The sequence below is a fragment of the Pongo pygmaeus genome, chromosome 6 (assembly GCF_028885625.2).
Source record: "Pongo pygmaeus isolate AG05252 chromosome 6, NHGRI_mPonPyg2-v2.0_pri, whole genome shotgun sequence".
Lineage (NCBI taxonomy): Eukaryota > Metazoa > Chordata > Mammalia > Primates > Hominidae > Pongo > Pongo pygmaeus.
The window spans coordinates 74,994,462-75,019,773 of NC_072379.2; the positions used below are offsets into that span (position 1 = coordinate 74,994,462).

At 36.5% G+C, this 25,312-nt stretch overlaps 1 protein-coding gene across 1 annotated transcript in view; it reads left to right on the forward strand.

Annotated features, from left to right (window-relative positions):
* Window positions 1–9,695: 9,695 nt before the first annotated feature.
* Window positions 9,696–25,312, forward strand: part of THSD7A (thrombospondin type 1 domain containing 7A) — a 488,656-nt gene continuing 473,039 nt past the window's right edge. Inside the window, exon 1 of the mRNA XM_054495160.2 lies at window positions 9,696–10,339. Within this exon, the coding sequence (XP_054351135.1) occupies window positions 10,162–10,339 (178 nt within the window). The 5' untranslated portion in view covers window positions 9,696–10,161. The remainder of the gene's footprint in view (window positions 10,340–25,312) is intronic.

The window sequence follows — 25,312 nt, forward strand, 5'->3', positions numbered from 1 at the left end:
CTTTGCCTTGGACCACAATACCTGAGCCACCAGAATAAAGCCTAGCATTTGGCAGGCTCCCATGGTTCCAGACTCCAGGCCAAAACCTGCAAACTGAGTTTCCACATCCACCCCAACACCAGATAAGACCCCACAGCCCCAGACATCAGGCCTGCACAGAGAACTTTATCTCCAGTTTGCATCACTCCTGAACTGACTTTGGCTATCCCTGGTTTCACATGTCTCACAGTGTCAGAACTCCCCAGTGGCTCCAGGCTCTGGGCCTGCCCCAGCACCTTGCCAGTTCTAGTGGGCATGGGCTTCAGGCCAATTCCAAGGGATAAAACTTAGGCCCACATGGATCCAGGCTCCAGGTCTGCCTACCTGCTGGCCTAGGCACCAGTCCAGCTAGCCCTGACTCCAGCAAGAAGCCTTTTCATGGGCCACATCATACAATCTGACTAGACTCTCTGAATGAGCTGTTGAAGGGCTTTTCTGGACAAAGCCAGTCTGCAAAAGCTGGAATATGTACCTACTTCTTCAAATGATCAGACACCAACAAGTGACCACAAAGACCAAGAACAATCAGAGAAACATGACATCATCAAAGGGACAAACCAGTGGCTGACCTTAAGGAAATGGGGATGTGTGAACTGCCTGACAGAAATCCAAAATAACTGTTTTAAGTAACCTCGGTGAAATTCAAGAAAATACAGAGAAACAATTCAATGAAATGAAAAATTAAATAAATGGCCAGAATGATAAATTCAGCCGAAAGATTGAAATAATAATTTGTAAAAATAGAAATTCTGGCTAAAAATTACAATGTATAAAATTAAAAGTGCCATAGAAAGCATCAACAGCAAAACTGTTGAAACAGAAGAAAGAACCTATACACTGAAGACAGTCCATTTGAAAATGTACAGTCAGAGGTGAAAAAAGAAATAAGAAATGAAGAAAGCCTATGGGATTTTTGAGACAATATCAAATAATAACCTTATTAATCTGTGTTGTTCAAGAGAGAGAAGGTAAAAATCCAGGGGTAGAAAGCATATTTAAAGAAATAAAAGCAGAAAATCTTTAAACCTAGAGAAACTTACAAATATCCAGGTACAAGAATGTGGTACAGGAAGGTCAAAGGTCTCCTATCAGATTAAATATAAACAGGACGACTCGCAAAACATATTATAATCAAACTGTCAAACATCAAAGATAAAGCATCCCGAAAACTGCAAAAAAAAAAAGAAAAAAAATCTTATATCAGAGTTCCAATATAACTAGCAAGAGATTTATAAGCAGATAGCTTATAGGCCAGGAGGAAGTGGGATAATATATTGAAAGTATTAAGGAAAAAAACTGCTAATCAAGAATACTGTGATTAGAAAATTTATCTTCAGATGTAAAGTATAGGTAAATAATTTAACAGACAAACCAAAGCTGAGGGAGTTCATCACAACCAGACTTGTCCTATAAGAAATGCCAAAGAGAGTTATATAAGTGAAAGAACAGAACACTAATGAGTAACATGAAAACGTCTAAAAGTACAAAATTTTCTGGTAAAAAAAATACATAGTCAAATTCAGAATACTCTGATATTTTAACAGTTGTGTGTAAATCATTTATATCTTTAGTACGACAGTTAAAAGACAAAAGTATTAGAAAGTAGTAATAGTATCAATGAATTTTAGGACATATGCATTTTAAAAATACATAAATTATAGGTCGGGTGCGGTAGCTCACACCTGTAATCCCAGCACTTTGGGAGGCTGAAGCTGGCAGATCATGAAGTCAAGAGATGGAGACTATTCTGGCCAACATAGTGAAAACCTGTCTCTACTAAAAATACAAAATTAGCGGGGCACGGTAACACTTGCCTGTAGTCCCAACTATTTGGGAGGCTGAGGCAGGAGAATTGCTTGAACCCTGGAGGCAGAGGTTGCAGTGAGCCGAGATCGCGCCACTGCATTCCAGCCTGGTGACAGACCGAGACTCCATCTCAAAAAAAAAAAAAAAAAAAAAAAAAATATATATATATATATATATATACACACACATGTATATACATACGTATATACATAGAAAGCATATCTACATATATAAATTGTGTCAATTTTAAAAAATCAAAATTGGGGGTAGATTAAAAGTATACTTTTTTGTTTGGTTTGGTTTGGTTTGCAATCAAAGTTGTTCTCAGCTTGAAAAACTTTTTTGTAAGCCTGGTAGTTACCAGAAACCAACAATTTATAGTAGATGCACTAAAAATAAAAAGTAAGGAATCAAGGAATATCACTAATGAAAATAATTTAACCATAATGGAAGACAGCAAGAGAGGAAGAAGGGAATGAATGATCTATGAAACACCTAGAAAACAATTTTGGCAGTAGTAAGTTCTTACCTATCAAAAGTTACCTTGAATGTAAATCGATTAAACTTTCCAATCAAAGGGCATAGAATGTTTGAGTGCATAATATAACAAATCCCAACAAATCCCAACTATATGAGTCTTAAGGATACACATAGGTTGACTAAAGAGATGGAAAAGATATTTCTTGCAAGTAAAAACACAAAAAGAGCAGGAGTAACTATACCTGTATCAGATAAAATAAACGTTAAGTCAAAACCGTAAAAAGAAATAAAGAGAAAATGAAGGTTATTATATAATGATAAAAACCTCAGTTCAGCAAGAGGATATAATAATTGTAAATATATATGCACTCAACATTGGAGCACCTAAATATGTAAATCAAATATTAATATAGCTGAGAGAGATTACAATACAATTAAAGTAGGGAACTTCAGCACCCCACTTTCAGCAACGGACACATTATCCAGACAGAAAATCCGTAAGAAAACATTGGACTTAAACTATACTCTAGCCTGAATGGACCTAACAGACATAAACAAAACATTCCACCCAGTAGCTGTAGAATACATAGTCTTCTCAAGTGCACATGGAGTACTCTCCAAGACAGATCATGTTATGCCAGAAAATGAGTCTCAACAAACTTAAGAAGATTTAAATAATATCAAGTGTCTTTTCTGACTACAATGGAATAAAGAGAAAATAATAATACAAAGAACATTTAAAATTTTTAAATACATGGAAATTAAACAACCCATTCCTGAACAACTGAGTCAATGAAGACATTAGAAGGGAAATTAAAGAAACTTGAGACAAATGAAAATGGAAACAGAACATACTAAATCTCATAGGATTTGGCAAAAGTAGTCCTAAGAGGGAAGTTTATAGTTGAGTATAATGTTAGCTATGGGTTTGTCATGTATATAACATATATGTGTTTATTGTACTGAGATATGTTCCTTCTATACCTAATTTGTTGACAGTTTTTATCATGACAGGATGTTGATTTTATCAAATGCTGTTTTCTATATCTTTTTAGGTGATAATACATTTTTGACCTTCATTTTGTTGAGGTGATATATTGCTTTATTGATTTATACATATTGAGCCATCCTTTCATCTCTGAGGTAAAACCCACTTGATTGTGGTATATTATTTTTGATATGTGGTTGGAATTAGCTTGCTATTATTTTGTCAAGAATATTTGAATCTCTGTTTATCAGCAATATTGGCCTGTAGTTTTCTTTCATTGTTGTCTTTGTCTAGTTTGGGTATTAAGATAATGCTATACTCATAGAATGAGTTAGGAAGAATGTTTTCATCTTCAATTTTTTGAAAGAGCTTGGCAAGAATACCACTAGTAAAAAATGCTTAACAATATTGCTGCTACCTAGTGCCAGGGTCTTTTGATTCCTTACATTCCATCTGGGATGAGGTTCTTCCCATTGTAAGTCCTGCGGTGAGCAATCCATTCCCCAAACTCTGAAAGGTTCAGAAACAAAATACTGTATATTTTTACCTGATGTTAAAATCAAGGGGTCCAATCATTTGCAGCAGATTTTGTTTTCAAACAGGTTTTTTAACGAATAAAATGGAGAAACAATGAGATTAATTTTATGTAAAACAATCTGAAATTTAAAATCTGCCCTTCCCTCATACATAAACTTACAAACCACCAAAACAACCAAACAACCAAGAAATCAACAACAAAACAGTGTTTATTAAGGAAAAAAAAAAAAAGGAAAGAAATGGGAAAGAAAAGAGAGAAGAAATACTAAAGCCAGAATTTGAAAAAACAAAAAAGTAAAATATATAGCTACTTGTACAGATAAAAGGTGAAAATTTCTATCTTTTAATATAGGCATACCTCTGAGTTATAGAGAAATCAGTTTCAGACTATTGAAATAAAGCAAATACGATAAAGCAAGTTATGCTAATATTTTGGTTTCCCAAGGCATATAAAAGTTATTGTTAAACTGTACTATAGTCTATTCAGTATGCAATAGCATTATGTCTAAAAATGTACATAATTTTAAAATACTTTATAGCTAAAAAATGCCTATGATCATCTGAGCCTTCAGCAAATTGTGTCTTCTTGCTGGTAGCGGGTGTTGCCTTGATGTCAATGGCTGCTAACTAATCAGGGTGGTAGTTGCTGAAGGTTAAGGCAGTTATGGCAATTTCTTAAATAAGACAGCAATGAAGTTTGCTGCATTGATGGACTCTTCCTTTCATGAAAGCTTTCTGTGTAATATGTGATGCTGTTTGATAGCATTTTAACCACAGTAGAACTGCTTTCAAAATTGGAGTCAATCATCTCAAATCCTGCCATTGCTTTATTAACTAAATTTATGTAACATTCTAAATCCTTTGTTGTCATTTCAACACTCTTCATAGTATCTTCACCTGAAGTAAATTCCATTTCAAGAAACTACTTTATTTGCTCATTCCTAAGACGCAACTCCTCATGTGCTCATGTTTTATCAGGAGGCTGAAACAACTGAATCACCTCTTTAGACTCCACTTTCAATTCTAGTGTTCTTGCTTTTTTAACTGCATCTGTATTGACTTCCTCCAGAGAAGTCTTGAACCCCTAGAAGTCATTCATGAAGGTTGAAATCAACTTCTTTCAAACCTGTTAATATTTGTATTTTGACTTCTTCCCATAAAACATCAATGCTCTTAAAGATATCTAGAATGGTGAACCCTTTCTAGAAAGTTTTCAAGTTACTTTGCCCAGATCCATTAGACGAATTATAATCTAAGGAAGCTTAAACCTTACAAAATATATTCCTTAAATAATGATTTGAAGTCAAAATTACTCCTTGAACCATGGGCTGCAGAGTTGATGTTGTATTATCAGGTATGAAAATATTAATATCCTGTATATCTCCATTAGAGATCTTATTTTCTGATCAGTAGATCTCAACAATGGGCTTAAAATATTCAGTAAACCATGCTCTAAAGAGATATGTGGTTATTCAGCTTTATTGTTCCCTTTATAGAGCACAGGCAGAGTAGATTTAGTACATTCTGGAGGGCCCTAGGATTTTCAGAATGGTAAGTGAGCATTGGCTTCAACTTAAAATCACTAGCTGCATTAGACCCTAACAAGAGAGTCAACCTGTCCTTTGACATTTTGAAGCCAAGCATTGACTTCTCCTCTCTAGCTATTAAAATTTTAGATGGCATATTCTTCTAATAGAAGGCTTTTTTTGTTTATGTTGAAAATTGATTGTTAATGTAGGTACTTTCATCTGTTTATGTTGAAAATTGTTTAATGTGGCTACTTTCATCAGTGATCTTAGCTACATCTTCTGAATAGCTTGCTACAGCTGCTTCACCTTGCAATTTTGTTATGAACATGGCTTCTTTCCTTAAACCTTATGAAACAATCTCTGCAAGCTTCATACTTTTCTGCAGCTTCCTCATGTCATTTGGTCTTTACAGGTTTAAATAGAATTGGGGCCTTTCTCTGGATTAGGCTTTGGCTTAAAGGAACGTTGTGGCTGATTTGATCCTCTATCTAGATCACTAAAGCTTTCTCCATGTCAGCAATAAGGCTGTTTTGCTTCCTTTCATATGTTTATTTGCTAAAGTAGTACTTTTAATTTTCTTCAAGAACTTTCCTTTGCATTCACAACTTGGCTAACTGGTGCAAGAGGCCTAGATTTTGGCCTATCTTGGCTTTTGACATGCCTTCCCCAATAAGCTTAATAATTTTAGGCTTTTGATTGAAAACGAGAGACTTGTAATTCTTCTTTTCACTTGAACACTTAGAAGCCATTGTAGTGTTATTAATTAGCCTAATTTCAATATTCATATGTCTCAGGGAACAGGAAGGCCCAAGGAGAGAGAGAGATAGGGAAACAGCCTGTTGGTGGAGAAGTCAGAATACACAACAACATTCATTAATTTAGTTTGCTATTTTATATGGGCACAGTTTGTGGTGCCCCAAAATAATTACAACAGTAACATCAAAGATCACTGATCACAGATCACCATAACAGATACAATAATAATGACATTTGAAAAATTATTAAAATTACCAAAATGTGATAGAGACAGGAAGTGAGAACTTCATGTGGGAAAAATTATGTTGATAGACTTGCTCAATGCCAAGTTGTCACAAGCCTTAAATTTGTTAAAAAAACAAACAAACAAACAAAAATATCTGTAAAGCCCGGTAAAATGAGGTGTACCTATAAACTTGGTGGGTGGGTGTCAGGGAAGGGGAGGATAGAAAGAAGCCCAAAATAAATTTTGTTTCATCCAAATCTTGGTCAAGTGTGACACCTAGAGGTTGCACAAATAGAATTCCTTTGGGTATTTTTTATTTTTTAGGATGCAAAATGCATTTATGTGGAGAATTATTTTTAAGTTTTTATTTCAAAATGGGCATCTTTAGTACTTCCATATGTAATACTATCAATAAATAACTATATTTCTTCACTTTTTTATAATTATAAAACTGATGATGTTAAAAGTTGTTTCCCTTTCCATCAAGGAACTGAATATTTCATAATTGTTTTAAAATATTGATACTAATGACTAAAAGTCATTGTCATGAGTCTCATGGGCTGTAATATATATTTATATGTTTATGTTCTAATAAAAGAGAAAACAGATGTGTATAGGTATGTTCACATTCTTACCTCTGGAGTTTAGAAATGATAGCAAAATTAATAGAGGCAGAATAAAGACACCTATCACATGAGAGGTGATAAGTTTAGAATTTTTTCATTTCTAAATATTAAAAAAATATGCTTTGCGTTTGTCATTCGTTGGTTTGGAGAACTTTTATCGCACTGGCTCATTAATATTTGAGCAGCTCTCCATGAAAAATGATGAACGATTTACTTCATGGCAGGCTGTACAGATGGTCAATTTAATCTGCATCCTTGAGACTTCTCATGACTAAATTTTGACATCATGTCATTAAACATTTGTGTATTATTATTTATGTCATATTCTAGGAAACAAACATTGCTGTCTTGCTATCTCTTGCCATCTATCAGTTTTATTGATAGGATTTATCCACCTAGACACTATACCTTTCACAAAGGAACATGTATCAGAATGTATACATCACTTTTGTCTCCTCAGAGACCCATACATTTTTGTCCTCAAGTGCAATAATGACATTGTTATGAACAAATGTGTGGCAGGTGTGGAGACAAATGTTTATATGACTTGGATTCTCTAACCTTGTTTAGAGTTATCTTTGCTGATGATTGTGTGTGATTGTGTATGTGCATGTGTGTGTGTGACTCCTAGGCCTTGTGTACGTTGAAATTGAAAGAAGGAAACCAATTGTTGGCTATTTTGAAACACTACTGCAGAACATATCACCATAATTGTGTATTGTAAATGGCAGCAAATTGGAACCTAGAAATTGACCCCATATAATGCTTGAATTTGTAGCTATGATGTTTACACTCTTGACAAGTTGAGTTATTATTATACCACCATGGGTAAATATAAAGATCAGAATCTTAAAATTTCTTTTGACAATAAGCTATTAAGTATAGTGTCGGATGGTTATAGTATAGTGTTGAAGGGCTAGGTAATTACCTTGCACATTAACTTAATTCCTCGGATTCTATGTCCTCTGTTATGTAATGAATTCCCACTTGGTGAATTGATTGGCGCTTCCCACGAATGCATAGAATGGCTGCTGTTAGCAGAGTATGTCCAGTTTGAAATCCTTCCTGTGCCAGAGTTAGAGGATTTCAAGGTTTAGGGCACTAACTGTAGTTGAGAAATATAAGCAGCAAGGATGGGAAAATTATTCCTTGTGGAGTGGACAAGGAAATTTTCCTGAAACGACAGAACCCAGGAAGCAATAGCAGGTCCCATTTCCTTCTGTGGTGTAACTGTCGAAAGAAGTGATCCTTCAGGGAACCATACATTAGTTAAGATCAGGCTTCCTTTTTATTCCTTATCAACCTATAATCTTTTGATTGTTGCCTGTTTTTCACCAGTGAAGAAATAGTAAGCCACACTAGCTTATCTCTCCTAATCACAGACTCACAGAGCTAGGGCTCTCTGAGCTTTTAATTCCTTCTTAGAGGCCTAACAGAGTGGAAAGTAAACAAAGACCAAATTTGCAACCTTCAACGTAGCTAATTTCCTCTGATGTCAGAATACTTAAACAGGCAGGACCTGGGAATTATTTGATCAAACCCGCTTTTAATCTAATGCATGCAGAAGGGCTGTGTCTGGAAGGCTTTGCAAAATGACAAGGGTCCCAAGGGAGCCTTATGGAAGGTTTCCTCTTCCAGAAAGAGTAGCTTCCTCATTTTAAACTCTAGGGTAACTATGTTGGAGTAAATTCATAAAAAGTAGTTTTCCTGCTTTTAAAATTTTATTTTATTTGGCTGAAAATTGCTGATGGGATAATAGTTTTCTTTGGCTTTCCATTTGCTGAATTTTTAATGGTTAAATGCCTATTATTTTAGCTTTACTGTGAAATGAATTAATAATAAAAGATATTATTATTAGCTAAAGGGAGAAGGAGAAAGGGGAAAGCATTATCTGACTTCACACATTCTTCTATTACTACTGGTAGAAGAAAGTGAAAACACAAAGGACGAAAGATGCAAACACATGTGGTTCCTTATTTAGATTGTGACAGGCATTTTGCTACAGCAGGAGTTAAGAAAAATTGGTGTCAGGGAAATTTTAAATGAAGAATTTACTAATTCCAAGATATCCAGACAGCATTACTGACTCAGTTTGGCCTTCAATTTGACTCACAACTATCTGAATACTTAGAAGTAGCATATTTTTGAGAGAAAGAAGTAGATAAAGGGACGGAACTCTATACCTGAAATATAATTTTAATTTTAAGGGCTTTTTTGTACAATTGTATTTATGTAATTAGGTAGCATTGGAAATACTCATTAATACTAATTCAGTTTTAAAGGCTATTAAAAGACAATTTAATTTGTCACAGAGCATCAATATTGCTCATATTTTTATTGATAATAGATTAAGTTAAAAACAACATTTAAAGAAGTGTTTAAGTGCATTTTGACAAGTAAACATTTCTGCTCTCGTGTTTTCACACCTGATCTCAAATACCGCTCCCCACACAAAGTAATTCAGAAGCCATGGCTTAAAAATAGATAATAAACACTGATGCTTTGTGTAAATACGTACTACGAATAGCATGCCACTAGATCTAGCATTTGACTCCTTGGATGACAGTGAATATCAATGCCTGTTATTTGTCATTCTGAAATCTGCCGGGTGATGATGATTCTTTTTATTGGTACATCCTTCCAAACATATTTCATCGCACCATGTGCACAGGAGTTCTTTAGGCGGGTATGTCAGAGCTGGGTGTCGCCTGGCTGGCCCCTCTCCCCTTTGCTCGCCCCCTTTCTCGCCCTCGCGCTCTCGCCTCCCTCTGCCTCCAGCCCCCTCTGCTCCTTTGGGCTCACGCCCCCCTCCTCCCCCTCCAGCTGGCGGGGGCTGCGCTGCCTCCCAGACCTAGCAGACCTGCTCAGTCAGCTGGGGCCCCCTGAGGACAGTTGCCTCCGGAGCCGCCGGGACCTGCCATTCTGCGAGGAATGGCAGCGGCAGCAGCATCCCCGCCAGAGGCGGCGGCGGCGGCGGCGGCAGCGGCCACGGCCACCACCGCGGACGCTATTGTTCCCTGGTGTTAGACGCGCTCTCCCTCCTTCTCATCTGAAGCGAACAATAGCAGGAAAGAGCTTTGCTTTCTGTACTCTTTGAAGAGACGTTCCAAGAGCGGAGAAAAATTTCCTGCCGAGCGTGCTACGGCTCTGGACCCTGGAGTGGCTGCAGGCGGCATGGGGCTGCAAGCCAGGCGCTGGGCGTCCGGGAGCCGGGGCGCTGCGGGGCCGCGCCGGGGCGTCCTGCAGCTGCTGCCGCTGCCGCTGCTCCTGCTGCTGCTGCTGCGCCCGGGCGCCGGCAGGGCTGCCGCGCAGGGCGAGGCGGAGGCGCCCACCCTCTATCTGTGGAAGACTGGTAAGTGGGACGGAGTTACCCTTTCCCCATCTTCACATCTGGGGCCACATTAAGGAGCTGGTGGGCTTCTGTAGGGACCCCGGTGCTTTTGGATGGCTCGGTTATGCTGGTATCCTAAGGTAAACAGTATGATTTCTTAGGAAACAAATAGGTCATGTCCGATGCAATTAGGAAAGAAAAGCATAACAACTAAGAGGCAACAGTGAGTAGCTGGAATATTTCTCTCGCAGCTCTGTAATGAGGGCAACGCGCACTTCCATAATGAAGTGCATTATCTTTAACCCCTGGATTTTCATTCTACTCGGAGTTTCTCAAACAGATTTCTAGCAAAGAAAAAGCAAAGAGTTTAGTCTCAGTCTTTGTTCTTTCGGCAAGCAATATGCTCACTGTCATGACATTTGTGGATATAGAGTTGAATTTGTTAACTTTAGCTTTGTGATATGTGGGACACCTCAGAAACAAGCCAAGTGAGGGCGGTTCCAACAATTAAAGACAAATGGGGCTCCAGTGAGCCTTCAGGAAAGACTGAAAACTCAATTATTAACTAGCGAATCGGAGGATTTTTAAAGTGTACAACTTTTAGGATGTCTGGGTTCAAACTTTCTCTTCCTTCCTTGAGAATTATTTTGCTTTGTTTTTCAACCACCCAACACAAGCAGCTACTAACCGCCCATCAGTACCCCCTGGCAAAGTGCTTGGAGGTTCTGGCGGGGGCCGTGACAGGCTGGAAAACAATACGGAGTGAGGCATTACCAACCCCTTTTCTGCGGGCTCGCTTTCTCTCTGCATTAAAAAAACATTGAGAATTCCTTAGCGGACCTGAAAGAAACTTCACATGTTCATAGGAATAAAATGGAAGAAGATTATTCCTGTTGCTTAGAGCTAGGGGGTAATTCAAGAATAACTTGGTCATGCCAAACATTAAGAGAATGTTGTAGTTGAAAGGGAAAGTATGTATTCGTCATGGGGTTGCAAACAAGTTTCAGGGAGTGGGTGTCTTTTCCTGCTTCAGCCCATCTCTGCACCACTGCTGAAGAGACAGCTCAATCTACTCTACAATAGCATCACTATCAATATCTGGAATTTTTAAAGAAGTTGCAGCTATCTAGAAATTAGTGAGGAGATTAAACAGAAATTTATTTAAAGTCAAAGTACACAATTTGTTTTAGAATATTATATGAAACATATACACATTTTAAAAAGCAAGATTATTCTTGCTAGCATCTTAAGTTTGAAGATCAGTTGAGTAATGAATTCAAATGAAATAAAATTAATTTATTTCAATTTGAAACAAAGATTTGAAGATCTCTAATTTAGCCTAAGCTAAGATTTTACTTGTTAAAAGCACATTCATAATGACAAACATTAATCAAATTATAATTTACCATTAAATGGTACCATATGGATGCTTGGGGAGAGCTTCTTAGGTAAGTCAGTATAGGATAAAATAGTAATTGCCTAGTTGAAATTTATACTAGCAAAATAACAAGAGCCAAGCAATAATTCAGATGGGAAAGAGCCCAGCCAACATTCACTGTACAGTATCTGAGGTGTCAATATATGTCATCATAAATGTCATGGTAGGAACACAAGCCAATAAACAGCTTAAAATAGTGGGAAGCTCTCAGAAACAATGATATGGAGACCTTGATTCCAGTGCCAGTCCTAGCTCTTGCTAGCTATAGGAATTTTGGCAGTTCACTTAACTTTTGACCCTTAGTTTTCTCAACTGCATGTAAATGTGATGACACCTTCTGCCTATCTGCAGTGTGTGAAAATCACATGAGTTATGAGAAAGTGATTGGTAAACTTCAAAGCTGTATGCAAATGTAAGCTAGTATGATGAGGATGTTAAAGATATTTCTTGAATGGTGATCCTTGGTTTGGTTAAAAAAAAATAGTTCATTCAATTGGAAAGCAAAGTAATGACTTCATTATTTTTTTTACCAAAGGGAAAGGAGACTTTAATATATCTGTAAAGGAGCTGAACGTAGTTCTCAAAAGAACTAGAGAATATTTAAAGAAAAAAGATATACCATAAATGAAAATTTAGAAGTTACAGAATCACTATGTGTGCATCACTTGATGAAAATAAAGAGGCAAGAAGGGAATTGGAAGAGAAAAGAGGTGAGATACTCCAGAATATCTATTCCAATAGGGTAAACTTGGTCTTGGTACAGAGGATTATAGAGAATCATATTAATGGTGAGATTATTGAATTAAAATGATGTAGTGAAAGTTGTTACACTGGATGAAGATCTGGAACAGGAACTCAAACTGTGGATGTTACTAACATGCTGTAGAACTTTGGTAAAAAGTCATTAATGACTTTGGTTCTTGGTTTCCTATTTTGTAATACTCATTAAATAGATAAAATGATATCTAAGGGCCTTTTTAACCCCTAAAGTGCTTCATATATATGAATGCATATGTCAGATACATATATTATAAATACACACATAAATACATATATACAACAAATAAGGGTACATAAAGTTGACCCTTGAACAATGCACAGATTAGGGGTCCTGACCTACATGCACAGTGGAAAATTTATGTATAACTTTTGACTTCTCCAAAACTTAACTACTAATAGCCAACTACTGATCAGAAGCCTTACAGATAACATGAACAGTCAATTAATACATATTTTATATGTTATATGTATTATATACTATATTCTTACAATAAAGTAAGCTAGAGACAAGGAAATGACAGTTGGAAAATCATGAAGAGACAATATATTTACTATTCATTAAATGAAACTGGATCATCATAAAGGTCTTTATCTTCGTTGTCTTCACATTGAATAGGCTGAGGAGGAAGAGGAAGATAGATAAGGGGTTGGTTTTGTTGTTTGAGGAGTGGCAGAGGTGGAAGAAAATCTGCATGTAAGTTGAACTGCCCAATTCAAATCATGTTGTTCAAGAGCCAACTGTACACATGTGTGTATACATATAATATATACACGTATAATACTTACTACTTATACATTATATGTAATGTTAAATATCTATCTATCTATCTATATATGCTTTATTAAGTCAACCCATAACAAAGAGTTATTGAGGACCTAAAATATGTAACCACTGTGGTAAAAGCTGAATGGGATACTGCCATCCCTGCCATTGAGAAACTCACAATTAACTTTTTTAAAAAAAATTCTTATTCAACTGATTACAGGCTTTAGGAGAAACTCACAATTAAACAACACTATAAGTACACAATTACAACATGGCATACCATACACATGAGCAGAACATTATAAGAACAAAGAGGTTATTTGGCTGATAAAGGAGGTGTGAAGGGTCTCAAAGATAATTTAATATATGATCTGGGTCTTGAAGGATGAGTTGGGTTTTGACTGAGGAAGGAGTAGAAGGCCATTCTAAGCAGAGAGAAGAAAAAAAAATAAAAATGAAAAGGCGCAGCAGCTTTCCTAGATCTTGAAAGTCCCAGTAGTACACAGCACCTCAAGCCCAGGATGTTGGATAGCAATGAAAAGATTTCATGCCAATCCAGTGAGTTAGTACCAGATTATCAATAAACTTTCAAACAATGGTAAGATATTGGACTTTAACTTATAAGTAGGTGGTAGCCACTGTAAACTTTGAGCAGAAGGGTGATATTTTGTTTGTCTAGAATGAAGAGAGATGAGTTTAGAAGCTGGAAGGCCAGTGACGTGAGTCGTTGACTGAGAGACAAAGGGAAACAGAACTCCGACAATAGAAGTTATAGTGAAGAGTGAGTAGAAGAGGGCTTAAGGTCACACTGAAGCAATGTTAGCTTAGATTTAGGGTGCAGGAGATACAGTGCCTTTCAAGGAAAGTAGGAAAATGCCATCAAGGTTTTCATCATGCCTGTAGCCAGTAATGGAGGTACAGGATATGAAAAAAGGAAGAACAGATTTCTTAGTGTTGTGAAGAAGAATATCAATTTAATTCAGATATACTGAGCTTGAGGTAGCAATGATATATTTAGACTAATATATCTCATGGGAAAATTAGTGAATGGGTGATTCAGTTTAGGAGAAGAAGTTAGGCTGAAGGTGTAAGCATGGAACTCAATAAATGTATATTTCAAGACACGGGAGTGGGAGGGATCATCAAAGCAAAGAAAATATTGAAAAGAAGAGCCGGGATATTTCACAGAGACTATTGAGATATAAAGGGCCACAGTGGGAGAAGATCTAGAGAAACAGGCTAAGAAACTATGGCCAGAAAAGGTACAAGGCAAATGACAAGATACACTAGATGAAGACGGTATTTTATAAAGGAGATTGTGGCAAAAAGTATTTAAAAAATTTAGAAAGGCTAGGAAAGGGATTCTAAAATATTTTACAAAATATCAAGTATGAGGACTTGGTAAGATAATTCACAGTGTTTTGGGAAACGACATTTTAGGTATAGAGGTAGAGATATAAACTTGATTGAATAAAAAACAAGATGGTAGAAAAGATACAGTATCAATAAAGTTGAATAACTGAGTGGTATGTAAGTCTCTACTACAATGTTGTTGTTTTATAAGGAGGAAAAGCCCAGAATTTCAGATATTAAAAATTATTTATTAAAATATAAAAGTCTGTTGGGCATGGTGGCTCATACCTATAATCTCACAGCTTTTTAGAGGCCAAGGTGGAAGGGTTGCTTGAACCTGGGAGTTCAAGTTTACAGTCAACCACGATTACACCATTGTACTCCAGCCTGGGCGACAGAGCAAGATCCAGTCTCTAAAGATTAATTAAATAAATAAAATATAAAAGTTAAAATTTTCAGCACTTTTGTATCACAGTCATTTCAAAGTTAACTTATCTTTGTGTGAATAATTGGGAAACATATTTCATACACACAAGAGGCATAGCATTTATATTACTGAAAGATGAATAAGTACTGTTACTAATAAGTGTTAATGATATTTGCATTTTTTTTTTTTTTTTTGAGACCGAGGCTCACTCTTTTGCCCAGGCTGGAGTGCAGTGGCATGATCTTGGCTCGCTGCAATCATTGCCGCCTGGATTCAAGCGATTCTCCTGCATCAGCCTCCCGAGTAGCTAGGATTACAGGCGCCCGCCACCATATCCAGCTAATTTTTGTATTTTTAGTGCAGACTGGGTTTCACCATGTTGCCCAGGCTGGTCTCGAACTTCTGACTTCAGGTGGTCCACCCGCCTTGGCCTCCCAAAGTTCTGGGATTACAGGGACATTTGCACTTTTTATTTTTCTAGCATATGAGATTGTTTCTGTAATAATTATGGTTAGTTATATTCACTTGGCAATTCCAAATTAAGAGTGTCAATGAATTGAGCAAAATGCGACTGACTTAGCATTAATCAGACAAAGAATGTTGAATACATAAACTTTTATCAACTTCCGTCATAGATATATTTTCAAAAATAATGAAGTAATTGAATTTATTTTTATGATGATGAAGTTACACTGAAACCCAAGAAACATGTACATAATAGCTATTATTTAGAATTGAGGTGATAGGGTATTTACAGGTATGCGTTTTCTCTCAAGGAGAATACTCACATTAAACACTTTTGAACTGGATTCATCTACTGCAGGACATTACTATTACTGATAGTCACTGTGTCCTTTACACAGTAATTGCATTAAAATTATGCCTTTGTTCTTCAACTTTAATAAAAGCAATGTTATCTTTTTTTACTTTTGTGTACTTATGCTAATAGTACTTATTACTCTGCATATAAAATATTCTCCAATGTATGTGGAAATATATCTATTTTAATTCTACCAATCTTTAAGTACAAAGGAGAGAGGGATATCATTCCAGGTAGTCATCAAATGAGGTGGCATTATCCCAATACAAGTGTTTTAAACTTCAATTGTTCTTACAATTTACTTTTATTCAGAATGTCACATCGTTTTCTCATTTCAAGAATGAGAAGGATGGAATAGGGTAGACAGAGCATGAGTGTCAACGTTAATCAATCTGGGGCAACATGGATGGAAAATATTCTATTCATGTTATCTACAAAGTTATTTTATCTCTCTGAATCTTTTTCTTTCATCTCCAATATGGATTAAAGGGATGCATTCTATAAGGGTTTTCTGAGGTTTAAATGTGGTAATGCAGGTAACGTACTAGGAGAGTGCCTGACACACATTAAAAGTTCAGTAAATGACAGTTTTTATTATTGCTGTTGTTCTGTCAGATGGTACAAAAACTATTTAAGTTTATGACCTGGAGCAAGCCCAATAATGTGCATTAGCCTTCTCTTAAGCATCTTTTCTTTTCCAGTAAATGCACTAGAAAATACAAATTGATACAGTTAACCAGACTAGTAGATACTCCAAGTTATAAGGGAGACACCATTATGGAATGGAAAGGAATGGAAAGAACACGGACTTTGAGATCAGACAAACCGCTGTTTACATCTTACCTCTACCTGACTGGCTAAGTTAGATCAATTATCTGGCTCTGTTTTTCACCTTAGAACAATGACACAAGTTCTGAAGTAAGAAGGCAAGGCATTTATGAAGTTTTTCAACAGGTAATAAATAGAAAGTATGTACTACCGTGACCTAAATGCTGCAAACATTCAAAAACTGTTAGTTCTCTTGCCATTCTTTACCAGTTATTCCCCTAAAAATGACATAACTTGCAGAAATGTTACTGGTCTAACATACTTATTTGTTTTCTCCAACTAAAGAACAGCATGAAAGACAAAAAAAGCCAGTATAGGAAGAAATTATTTTATTATAGACATATTTTTTATTAGTTTGGCACTTATGTGTAGACAGTGCTTACCAAAGACTATAAAAATGTTTTGAGCACCAAATTTAGGGTTAATTATGTAAATAGAACTTTTTATACTTCATTGTATTATTGTGTCTCAGGGGATTTCTCAAAAATTTGATATTTTACATTCTTGAAATTAACATTGTCACCTATCACTTCTAAATTAAATGCTGTCACAGGATAGTTGCTTGTATTTTATACATTGCTTTGTTTTTACTTGGTAAGTGATCATTTAAATACATTTTAAAAACCACTGCAGTTTGTGTCTTGTCTTTTTTTCTTTTGTAATTTATATAGCACCATCAGTGCTCAGAATTCATTAAAAGTGTATTGGTTGGTTGGATCAAAAAGTCAAATTCTCAGGGAATTGTATGAGGCTTTAACTGTTTCAGTGAAACTGGAGTTACTTAGGTCACTCCTTCTAAAAATTATACACAACTATCTGGTTTGTAAAATGATAGCATCCCTCAATCATAGCTGAGATTAAGAGTACAATAGGATGGCACGTAATCTAGATTTTCTTCTGCCCATTATTACTGTATAGAGGACTGGCCTGATGGTGGGAGGAAGAGATTCTGAGTAGGTTATTGGTGAAGTATGATTGTAGTTTGGGTCCTTTTAGGAGGAATACAAGTTTCTTGACCTCTGATATGAGTTAGAATGAGAATACTGGATAGTAGGGTTTCTTTGTGAAGAGAGTATTGGAAGTCCCTCAGTGTAGTGAATGTATAGGACAGGATCCCTTAGAATTAATATAAAGGCACATTAGACTGGCCCTTAATGAAGGAGGCACTGAGCATGTGGTGCTTGAGAAAATATATCTTTCCTAATACAAGAGACAGTGCAGACTGTGAAGTAGAGGTGCCAGTGAGTCATAAGGTAGATATCTTTTCTAACTTTTCTCTTCAGAACTTTACATTGATAGTTTAAAATGCATTCAAGTGACGACAGCATTAAATGTTGTCACAGTAGAATTGTTTCTGTTTTGTGCATTGTTTCATTTTTACTTCATAGGTGATCGTTTAAATTATTTTTTAAAAACACTACTGTTTATATCTCGTCTGTCTTTCTTGGTGTACATCGCACAGTTAGTTCTCAGAATTCATTGGTTACTTAGATCAAAAAATCAAACACCCAGGTGGTTTCCATGCATGTAGTTCCTATGTACCCAAACAGTAAAAAAGTTTATATTAATGGGAAGTGATAAAACAATTAAAAGCATTCATATATACCAATAATGATCTAGCTGAGAAAGAAATCGAGAAAATAATCCAATTTACAATAGCTGCAAAAATAAAATACTTGTAAATGAATTTAACTAAAGACATGTATAATCTCTTCAAGGAAAACTACAAAACACTGATGAAAGAAATTGTCAATGACACAAACAAATGGAAAAACATCCCATGCTCATGAATGAGAAGAATTAATATTGTTGCAATGACCGTTCTGCCCAAAGAAATCTACAGATTCAATGCAATCTCTATCAAAATACCAATGCCATGTTTCACAGAATTAGAAAAAAGAATCCTAAAATTCATATGGAGCCATAAAAAAGAATTCAAATAGCCAAAGCAATCCTAAGCAAAAAGAACAAACCTGGAGAGATCACATTACCCAATTTCAAATTATATTATGAGGCTATAGTAACCAAAACAGCACAGTGCTAGTATAAAAATAGATGCATAGATCAATGGAATAGAATGGATTACACAGAAATAAGGTCACATATTTTAAACCAACTGATCTTTGACAAAGCCAACAAGAACATACATTGGAGAAAGAACTCTTCTTTCAATAAATGGTACTGGGAAAATTGAATTTCCATATGCAGAAGAATGAAACTAGACCCCTATCTCTCATTACATTCAAAAATCTACCCAAGAGGGATTAACATCTTAAGCATAAGACCCCTAACTATAAGAATACTAGAAGAAAACCTATGGAAAACTCTTCTGGACATCGGTCTAGGCAATCAGTTTATGACTGAGACCTCAAAGTCACAGGTAACAAAAACTAAAGTAGACAAATGAAACTTGATTAAACTAAAAACCTTCTGCACACCAAAAGAAATAATCAACAGAGTGAACAGACAACCTGCAGAATGGGAGAAAATATTTGCTAACTATTCATCCATCAGGAGACTAATATCTAGAGTATACTAGATATTGGAATATACTGTTTATGAGAATATACTGGAAGAACTTGAATAACTCAGTTTTTAAAAATCCCATTAAAAAGTGGGCAATGGACATGAATAGACATTTTTAAAAGAAGACATACAAATGATTAACAGGTATATGGAAAAGTGCTCGATATCCACTACATGATTGGTGGGAATGTAAATTATTACAACCTCTATGGAAAACACTATGGAAATTTCCCAAAGAGCTAAAAATAGAACTGCCATTCAATCCATCAATCCAACTGCTGGGTATCTACCCAAAGGAAAAAAAAATCAATATATCAAAAGACACCTATACTCATGTTAATCATAGTACTATTCACAATAGCAAAGATGTGGAATCAACCTAAGTGTCCGTCAACAGAAGAATGGACAATGAAAACGTGTGGTGTATATGTACACGATATAATACTATTCAGCCATAAAAAGAATAAAATTATGTGTTTGGCAGCAATGTGGGTAGAACTAGAGGTCTTTAACTTAAGTGAAACCAGCTAGGCACAGAAAGTCAAATATCACATGTTCTGATTCATAAGTGGTGGTAAAAAAATTTGTACACATAGATGTAGACAATGGAATGATAGACAAAGGAGATTTGGGAAGTTTAGGAGGTGAGAAGAGGATGGATGATGAGAAATTACCTAATGGGTGCAATGTGCGTTATTTGGATGTTGGATATCCTAAAAGTCCTAACTTGATCACTATGCAACCTATGTATGTAACAAAATTGCACATATACTCTATAAATTTGTACAAAAAAATAGCATATTGGGAAAGGGTGAGGGAAACTAGGTAATACTTGGAGAAATGATACCAAAAAGTAACCTATCTATTGTTTCTGATGCATAATTGGACCTAGCCAAAAAGATGCCATTGCATCCTCCAGAAAAGCTGTTGAGCTAGTTGTTATTTTACAGTTTAGTATGTGAAATCATAACCTTTGGGGTATTGTTTCTATTATGCCCATATTATTATATCAAAGTTATGCTATGGGAAAAGAAATGAAATAAGGGCAGATGGAGAAAAAGCACAAATGTGTTCCCTTATATGAACAATAATTTTCAAATGACACATGCAATAGGGTAATTTTGTAGGAGGTTCCAAGTCACAGGGGACGTCAGAGAGAGATGGTCCACGTAGAAGGAGTCACATTAGTAAATTCAGGAAAAGCTATGCAAGACTGATAAAACTTGGGGAAAAAGTGAGATATTTTAAGAGAGAAAAACAGCACAGAGAAAAGAGAAAACAAACAAATTATCTGCATTCTTTTAAAATTTTTTTTTCTTTTGAGGTGAACACTTCAAAGTTTATTTACATGTTCTGTTTTCTCTTTTAAGAATCCAAGTTTCCCAAATTAAATGTTTCTAATGTTACTAAATATGCCTAAAAAAATAAAAGAAAAAAAGGGCTTTTAAAATCAGGGCAAGGGAGAAGAGATAAAAAGTCATCAAATTAGTCCTCTTAGCTCCAAATGAAATGAAATTAAGAACAAAACTGTTGGTTTCCAATAGGAGTTTCGTTCCATTTTTCCAGCACATACAGTCAGCTCAGTCTCAGCGTAGACCCTCAGAACTGTTAGCCCAACATATGGTGACCATTGTTCACCATGTTAAAGAGCATCACTTTGGGTCCTCCGGAATGACATTACATAAACACTTTACTAAATACCTAAAGAGAGGAACTGAGCAAGAGGCAGCCAAAAACAAGATACAGGAGAATAGACATTTCCTGCAGTACTTTCATAAAACATGGTTTGGCTCATGATGAAATGAAAAGTCCCAGAAAACCTGGCTACAAGGCTGAGGGAAAATACAAAGATGATCCTGTTGATCTCCGCCTTGATATTGAACGTCATAAAAAACATAAGGAGAGAGATCTTCAACGAGGTAAATCTTGAGAATCAGTGAATTCCCGAGACTCCAGCCACTCGAGGGAAAGGTCAGCTGAGAAAACAGAAAACTTATAAAGGATCAAAGAAGCAGAAGCAGCACCGGAGAGTGAGAGGCACGTCCAGATCCTCCTCCTCTTCCTCCCGGTCATCTCACTCCTACAAAGCAGAAGAGTACACTGAAGAGACAGAGAAAAGAGAGGAGAGCACCACGGGCTTTGAGACATCAAGACTGGGGACCAAAGTCTTTGTGGGTCCAAGTGAAAGAGGAGGTGGCAGAGCTTGAGGAAGCTTTCAATTTCAAGCCAGAGGAAGAGGCCAGGACAGAGGCAACTACTCTGGGAACAATAACAACAGTAACAACGATTTTCAAAAAAGAAACCGGGAAGAGGAGTGGGACCTAGAGTACACACCCAAAAGCAAGAAGTATTACTTGCATGATGACCTCCCGGTCAGGGCCGGTTCGTGTTCTGGAAATCAAGCACCAGCCCCAAGTGGTCCCATGACAAGTTCAGTGGGGAGGAAGGGGAGATTGAAGACGACAAGAGTGGGACAGAGAACAGAGAAGAGAAGGACAACTTACAGCCCACAACCGAGTAGGGTCCACTCTTTACGGAATTCCTTGCCCAGGTGAGAGAGGCGCTGGGAAGATGGCTGGCAAGGAGCTAAGCAGAGGAACCTCAAGAAGATTCTGAAAAATCCTACCCCCATCCCCTCACCAGCCATGCAGATTGTACTACCGCGGGAGGCATCCCTGGTGCTGCCTCCCACTGGACAGAGGAGGCTGGCGGTGGAGCCCGGGGGTCAGGCCCAGCTCTTGAGCGGAACACAATGCATTGGGCTTTAGCTGTTTTTCTCATTTGTTACTGGTGTGTGGGGTGGGGGCAGGGGTAGGGTGGGAGAGCGATGCTTGGATTAAAATGATTTTATTTTTAATAGACTTTTTGGTGCAGTGTTAGACTTACAGAAAATTAATCAAAAAGTACAGAGTTGCCTTATGTTCCCATTCTCCCACTATTTTCCTCTACTATTAGAATCTTGCACTAGTGTGGTACATTTGTTACGATTGATGAACCAATATTACTACATTATTATTAACCAAAGTCCATGGTTTACATTAGGATTCACTCTTTGGATTGCACATTCTAAGGATTTTTAACAGATATGTAGAGATATTTATCCACCATTACCATATTATATAGAATAGGTTACTACCCTGAAAATTCCCTGTGCTCCTTCTATTTCTCCCTTCCTCCTCCCAAATCCCTAGCAAAGACATATCTTTTTACTGTCTCCATATTTGTGCTTTTTGGAGAATGTTATATAGTTGGAATCATACCGTATGTAGCCTTTTCATTTGGGCATCTTTCACTAGCAGTAAGTGTTTAAGTTTTCTATATGCCTTTTCATGGCTTGACAGCTCATTTCTTTTGAGCGCTGAACAATATTCCATCCTTTGGCTATACTACAGTTTGTTTATTCACTTACCTATTTAAAGGCATCTTGGTTGCTTCCAAGTTTGGGCAGTTATGAATATTCATGTGCATATTTTTGTGTGGATGTAAGTTTTTAGTTCATTTGCGTAAATACCAAGGAGCACGCTGCTGGATCATATGGCAAGAATATATTTAGCTTTATAAGAAACTGCCAAACTGCCTTCCAAAGTGGCTGTACCATTTTGCATTTCCACCAGCAGTGAATGAGAGTTCCTATTTCTCCACTCCTCACCAACTTTTGGAGCTTTTAGTATTTTTTATTTTAGCCATTCTAATGGATGCATATCTTGTTTCAATTTGCAGTTCCCTACTAACATGATGTTTCATCTGCTTGTCATCTTTTCATCTGCTTGTCATCTGCAGATATTCTTTGGTGATAGATCCGCATTCTTTTAATTGTAGGAGTAATAGTTGCAAGGTAGGTAGGTAACTCTTAGCTGGCGGAGTTCAAAGTCTCAGTCCAGAGTGTACTGCACATATTCCACTTTTTATTGTTCTGACAGAATGACACATACTGAAGATAATTGTTCAATAATGAAAAAAAAGCCACATGGGAATTAAGTAAGGAATAAATGTAGATGGTCCTACACTTTATTCCCCCTTGAGAGGAATACCTTGGGAGTGATGAATGATATTCTGAAGTAGAAGGAAATAGGCAAATATAATAAAGATTAAGTTAAGCCTGCAAGCTGGTGAGATTTTCAAGTGTAATACATACCTCCTGTATCCCTAGCGGACTCTGGTATGGTTAATAAATCATGTAGCTGCATATCTACTTTTCCTTGCTTTGCACTGAGGAAGCCATTGTCTGGGAAAAAGTGGGAGATGCAATATTTTTCTGAACTTCTGGGAAACAGTGAAGGTCCACTGTGCTGAAGCCCTAGTAAGTTGACCTGGAAACCAAGTTGTTAAGTCAGCCTACTACTTAGGTTGTTCCCATGACCCTCCCATTGACACAAATTGTTGAGCGCCCTCAGAAAGGAGATAGGTAAACAATGACCCAGAAGTGGATAGTTGGTGTGTGTAAGAATAGAAATATAGTACACTATTAACAGCCTAACCTAGAATAATACTGCTTGAGGGAAAATTAAATTTCCCAAGCAAATGTATTGGACACAGACATTGATCATGTAGCTGAAATAGGTTAACTTATGGTATGTGGCCAATAAGGGCTTTCTAATTGTTCTGTGTAGTCTGTATAAAATATTTTCCCTTGGGGTATGATAGCACTAGCAAATAACAGGACATCTGAGTATTGTAGATGGATGTGTTTGTAGGTATGTTCTCTATTGTACCAGAGAAGAAGTGGTATCAGAACACAAATAGTGACTATTTGATTTGCACTATATAAAAGTTATTTTTATATTCTCTACAAAAATCAGAGTGTGACTCTAAATGTTACAGAGTTCCACTGTATTCAGGGATTTCCAGATTAGTTGCAAAGAATTGAATGCATAGCTTGGAATGAAAGAAGCACCTAATCAATAACTAGTTAAATAAATATATGTTTGTGTGCATTTGCCTGTGTGTGTGTGTATGTAGTCAGTAAAAAGATGTTTAAGAACAGACTTCTGAGCCAGAAGTACATGAATTTTGACCTAATTTTATTTATTAGGAATATGATTTCTAATCTCTCTGTCTTTTATTTTGTAGCTATACCATGTGATATGATATTAGTAACTACCTCTACAGATTATTTAAAGATAGCTTGAGATAAACCTATGGTGTACTTAGATGGTGCCTGGCACAAGTCACTGCTCAGTAAATGTTATCCCTTACTTGGCTATAATCCTGGTATGAACTGCTCACTGGTACAGAATTTGTCTCCTGAATCTGTCTGTGTCCCTTCCTTTTTTACTTTGATTCCTCTTCCTCCTTGGATCTGCATATGAATGTCAAGCTTCTCTGAATCTGACATTGCTCTGTTCTCTACCTGTGGTCAGAGTCAACAGTGTAATTACAAAGCTCAGCCTTACTGTAAGGTTGTTTAAAGTATAGTTTTTAAATGCAGAGACATTCTGCCTCAGTGTTTTGTTTTTACTTGTGATTGTACATATCTTAGCCATGTAGGCAATGCTGGAGGTTGGAGTCTCTTAAGTGGGACTGTGGGTTCCAAAGTTCCTTTGCTTGGAAAACCTGAGATTATTCTTGGCAAGACTTTCCTGCTCGGTGATGCTGTGAATGAAAGGATGTTGGAAGTGGACTTCCTTTCTTAAACTCCTCTCCTAAAATGCATTATGTGTGTCTGTGTGATATATGAATATCCTACTTTCACACGTCAATATACGTGGCTCAAAATCTTCTGAAGGAAATGAAAATGTTGTCTCCCAGCTTGAAAGAGAGACAGCTATTCAACTATTTCATGGCCATTACAACCCATTTATTTGTACATTCTTTAAAATTTGTGTAGCACTTGTAAACTTGTGACAGAATCACAATAATAATTTGATGCATCATTATAAGCATAATCACACATGTATACATGTCTGCATATCTAGATGCATGAATATATATATAGGCACATGCAAATAATGCAATAATATATGGCTTAATTATCACGCAAGACTTCATAATTTTACCTGATATTATGAAAATTATACCTCCTAAAATATGTCTTTATGTGGTATTTATAGTAGTGA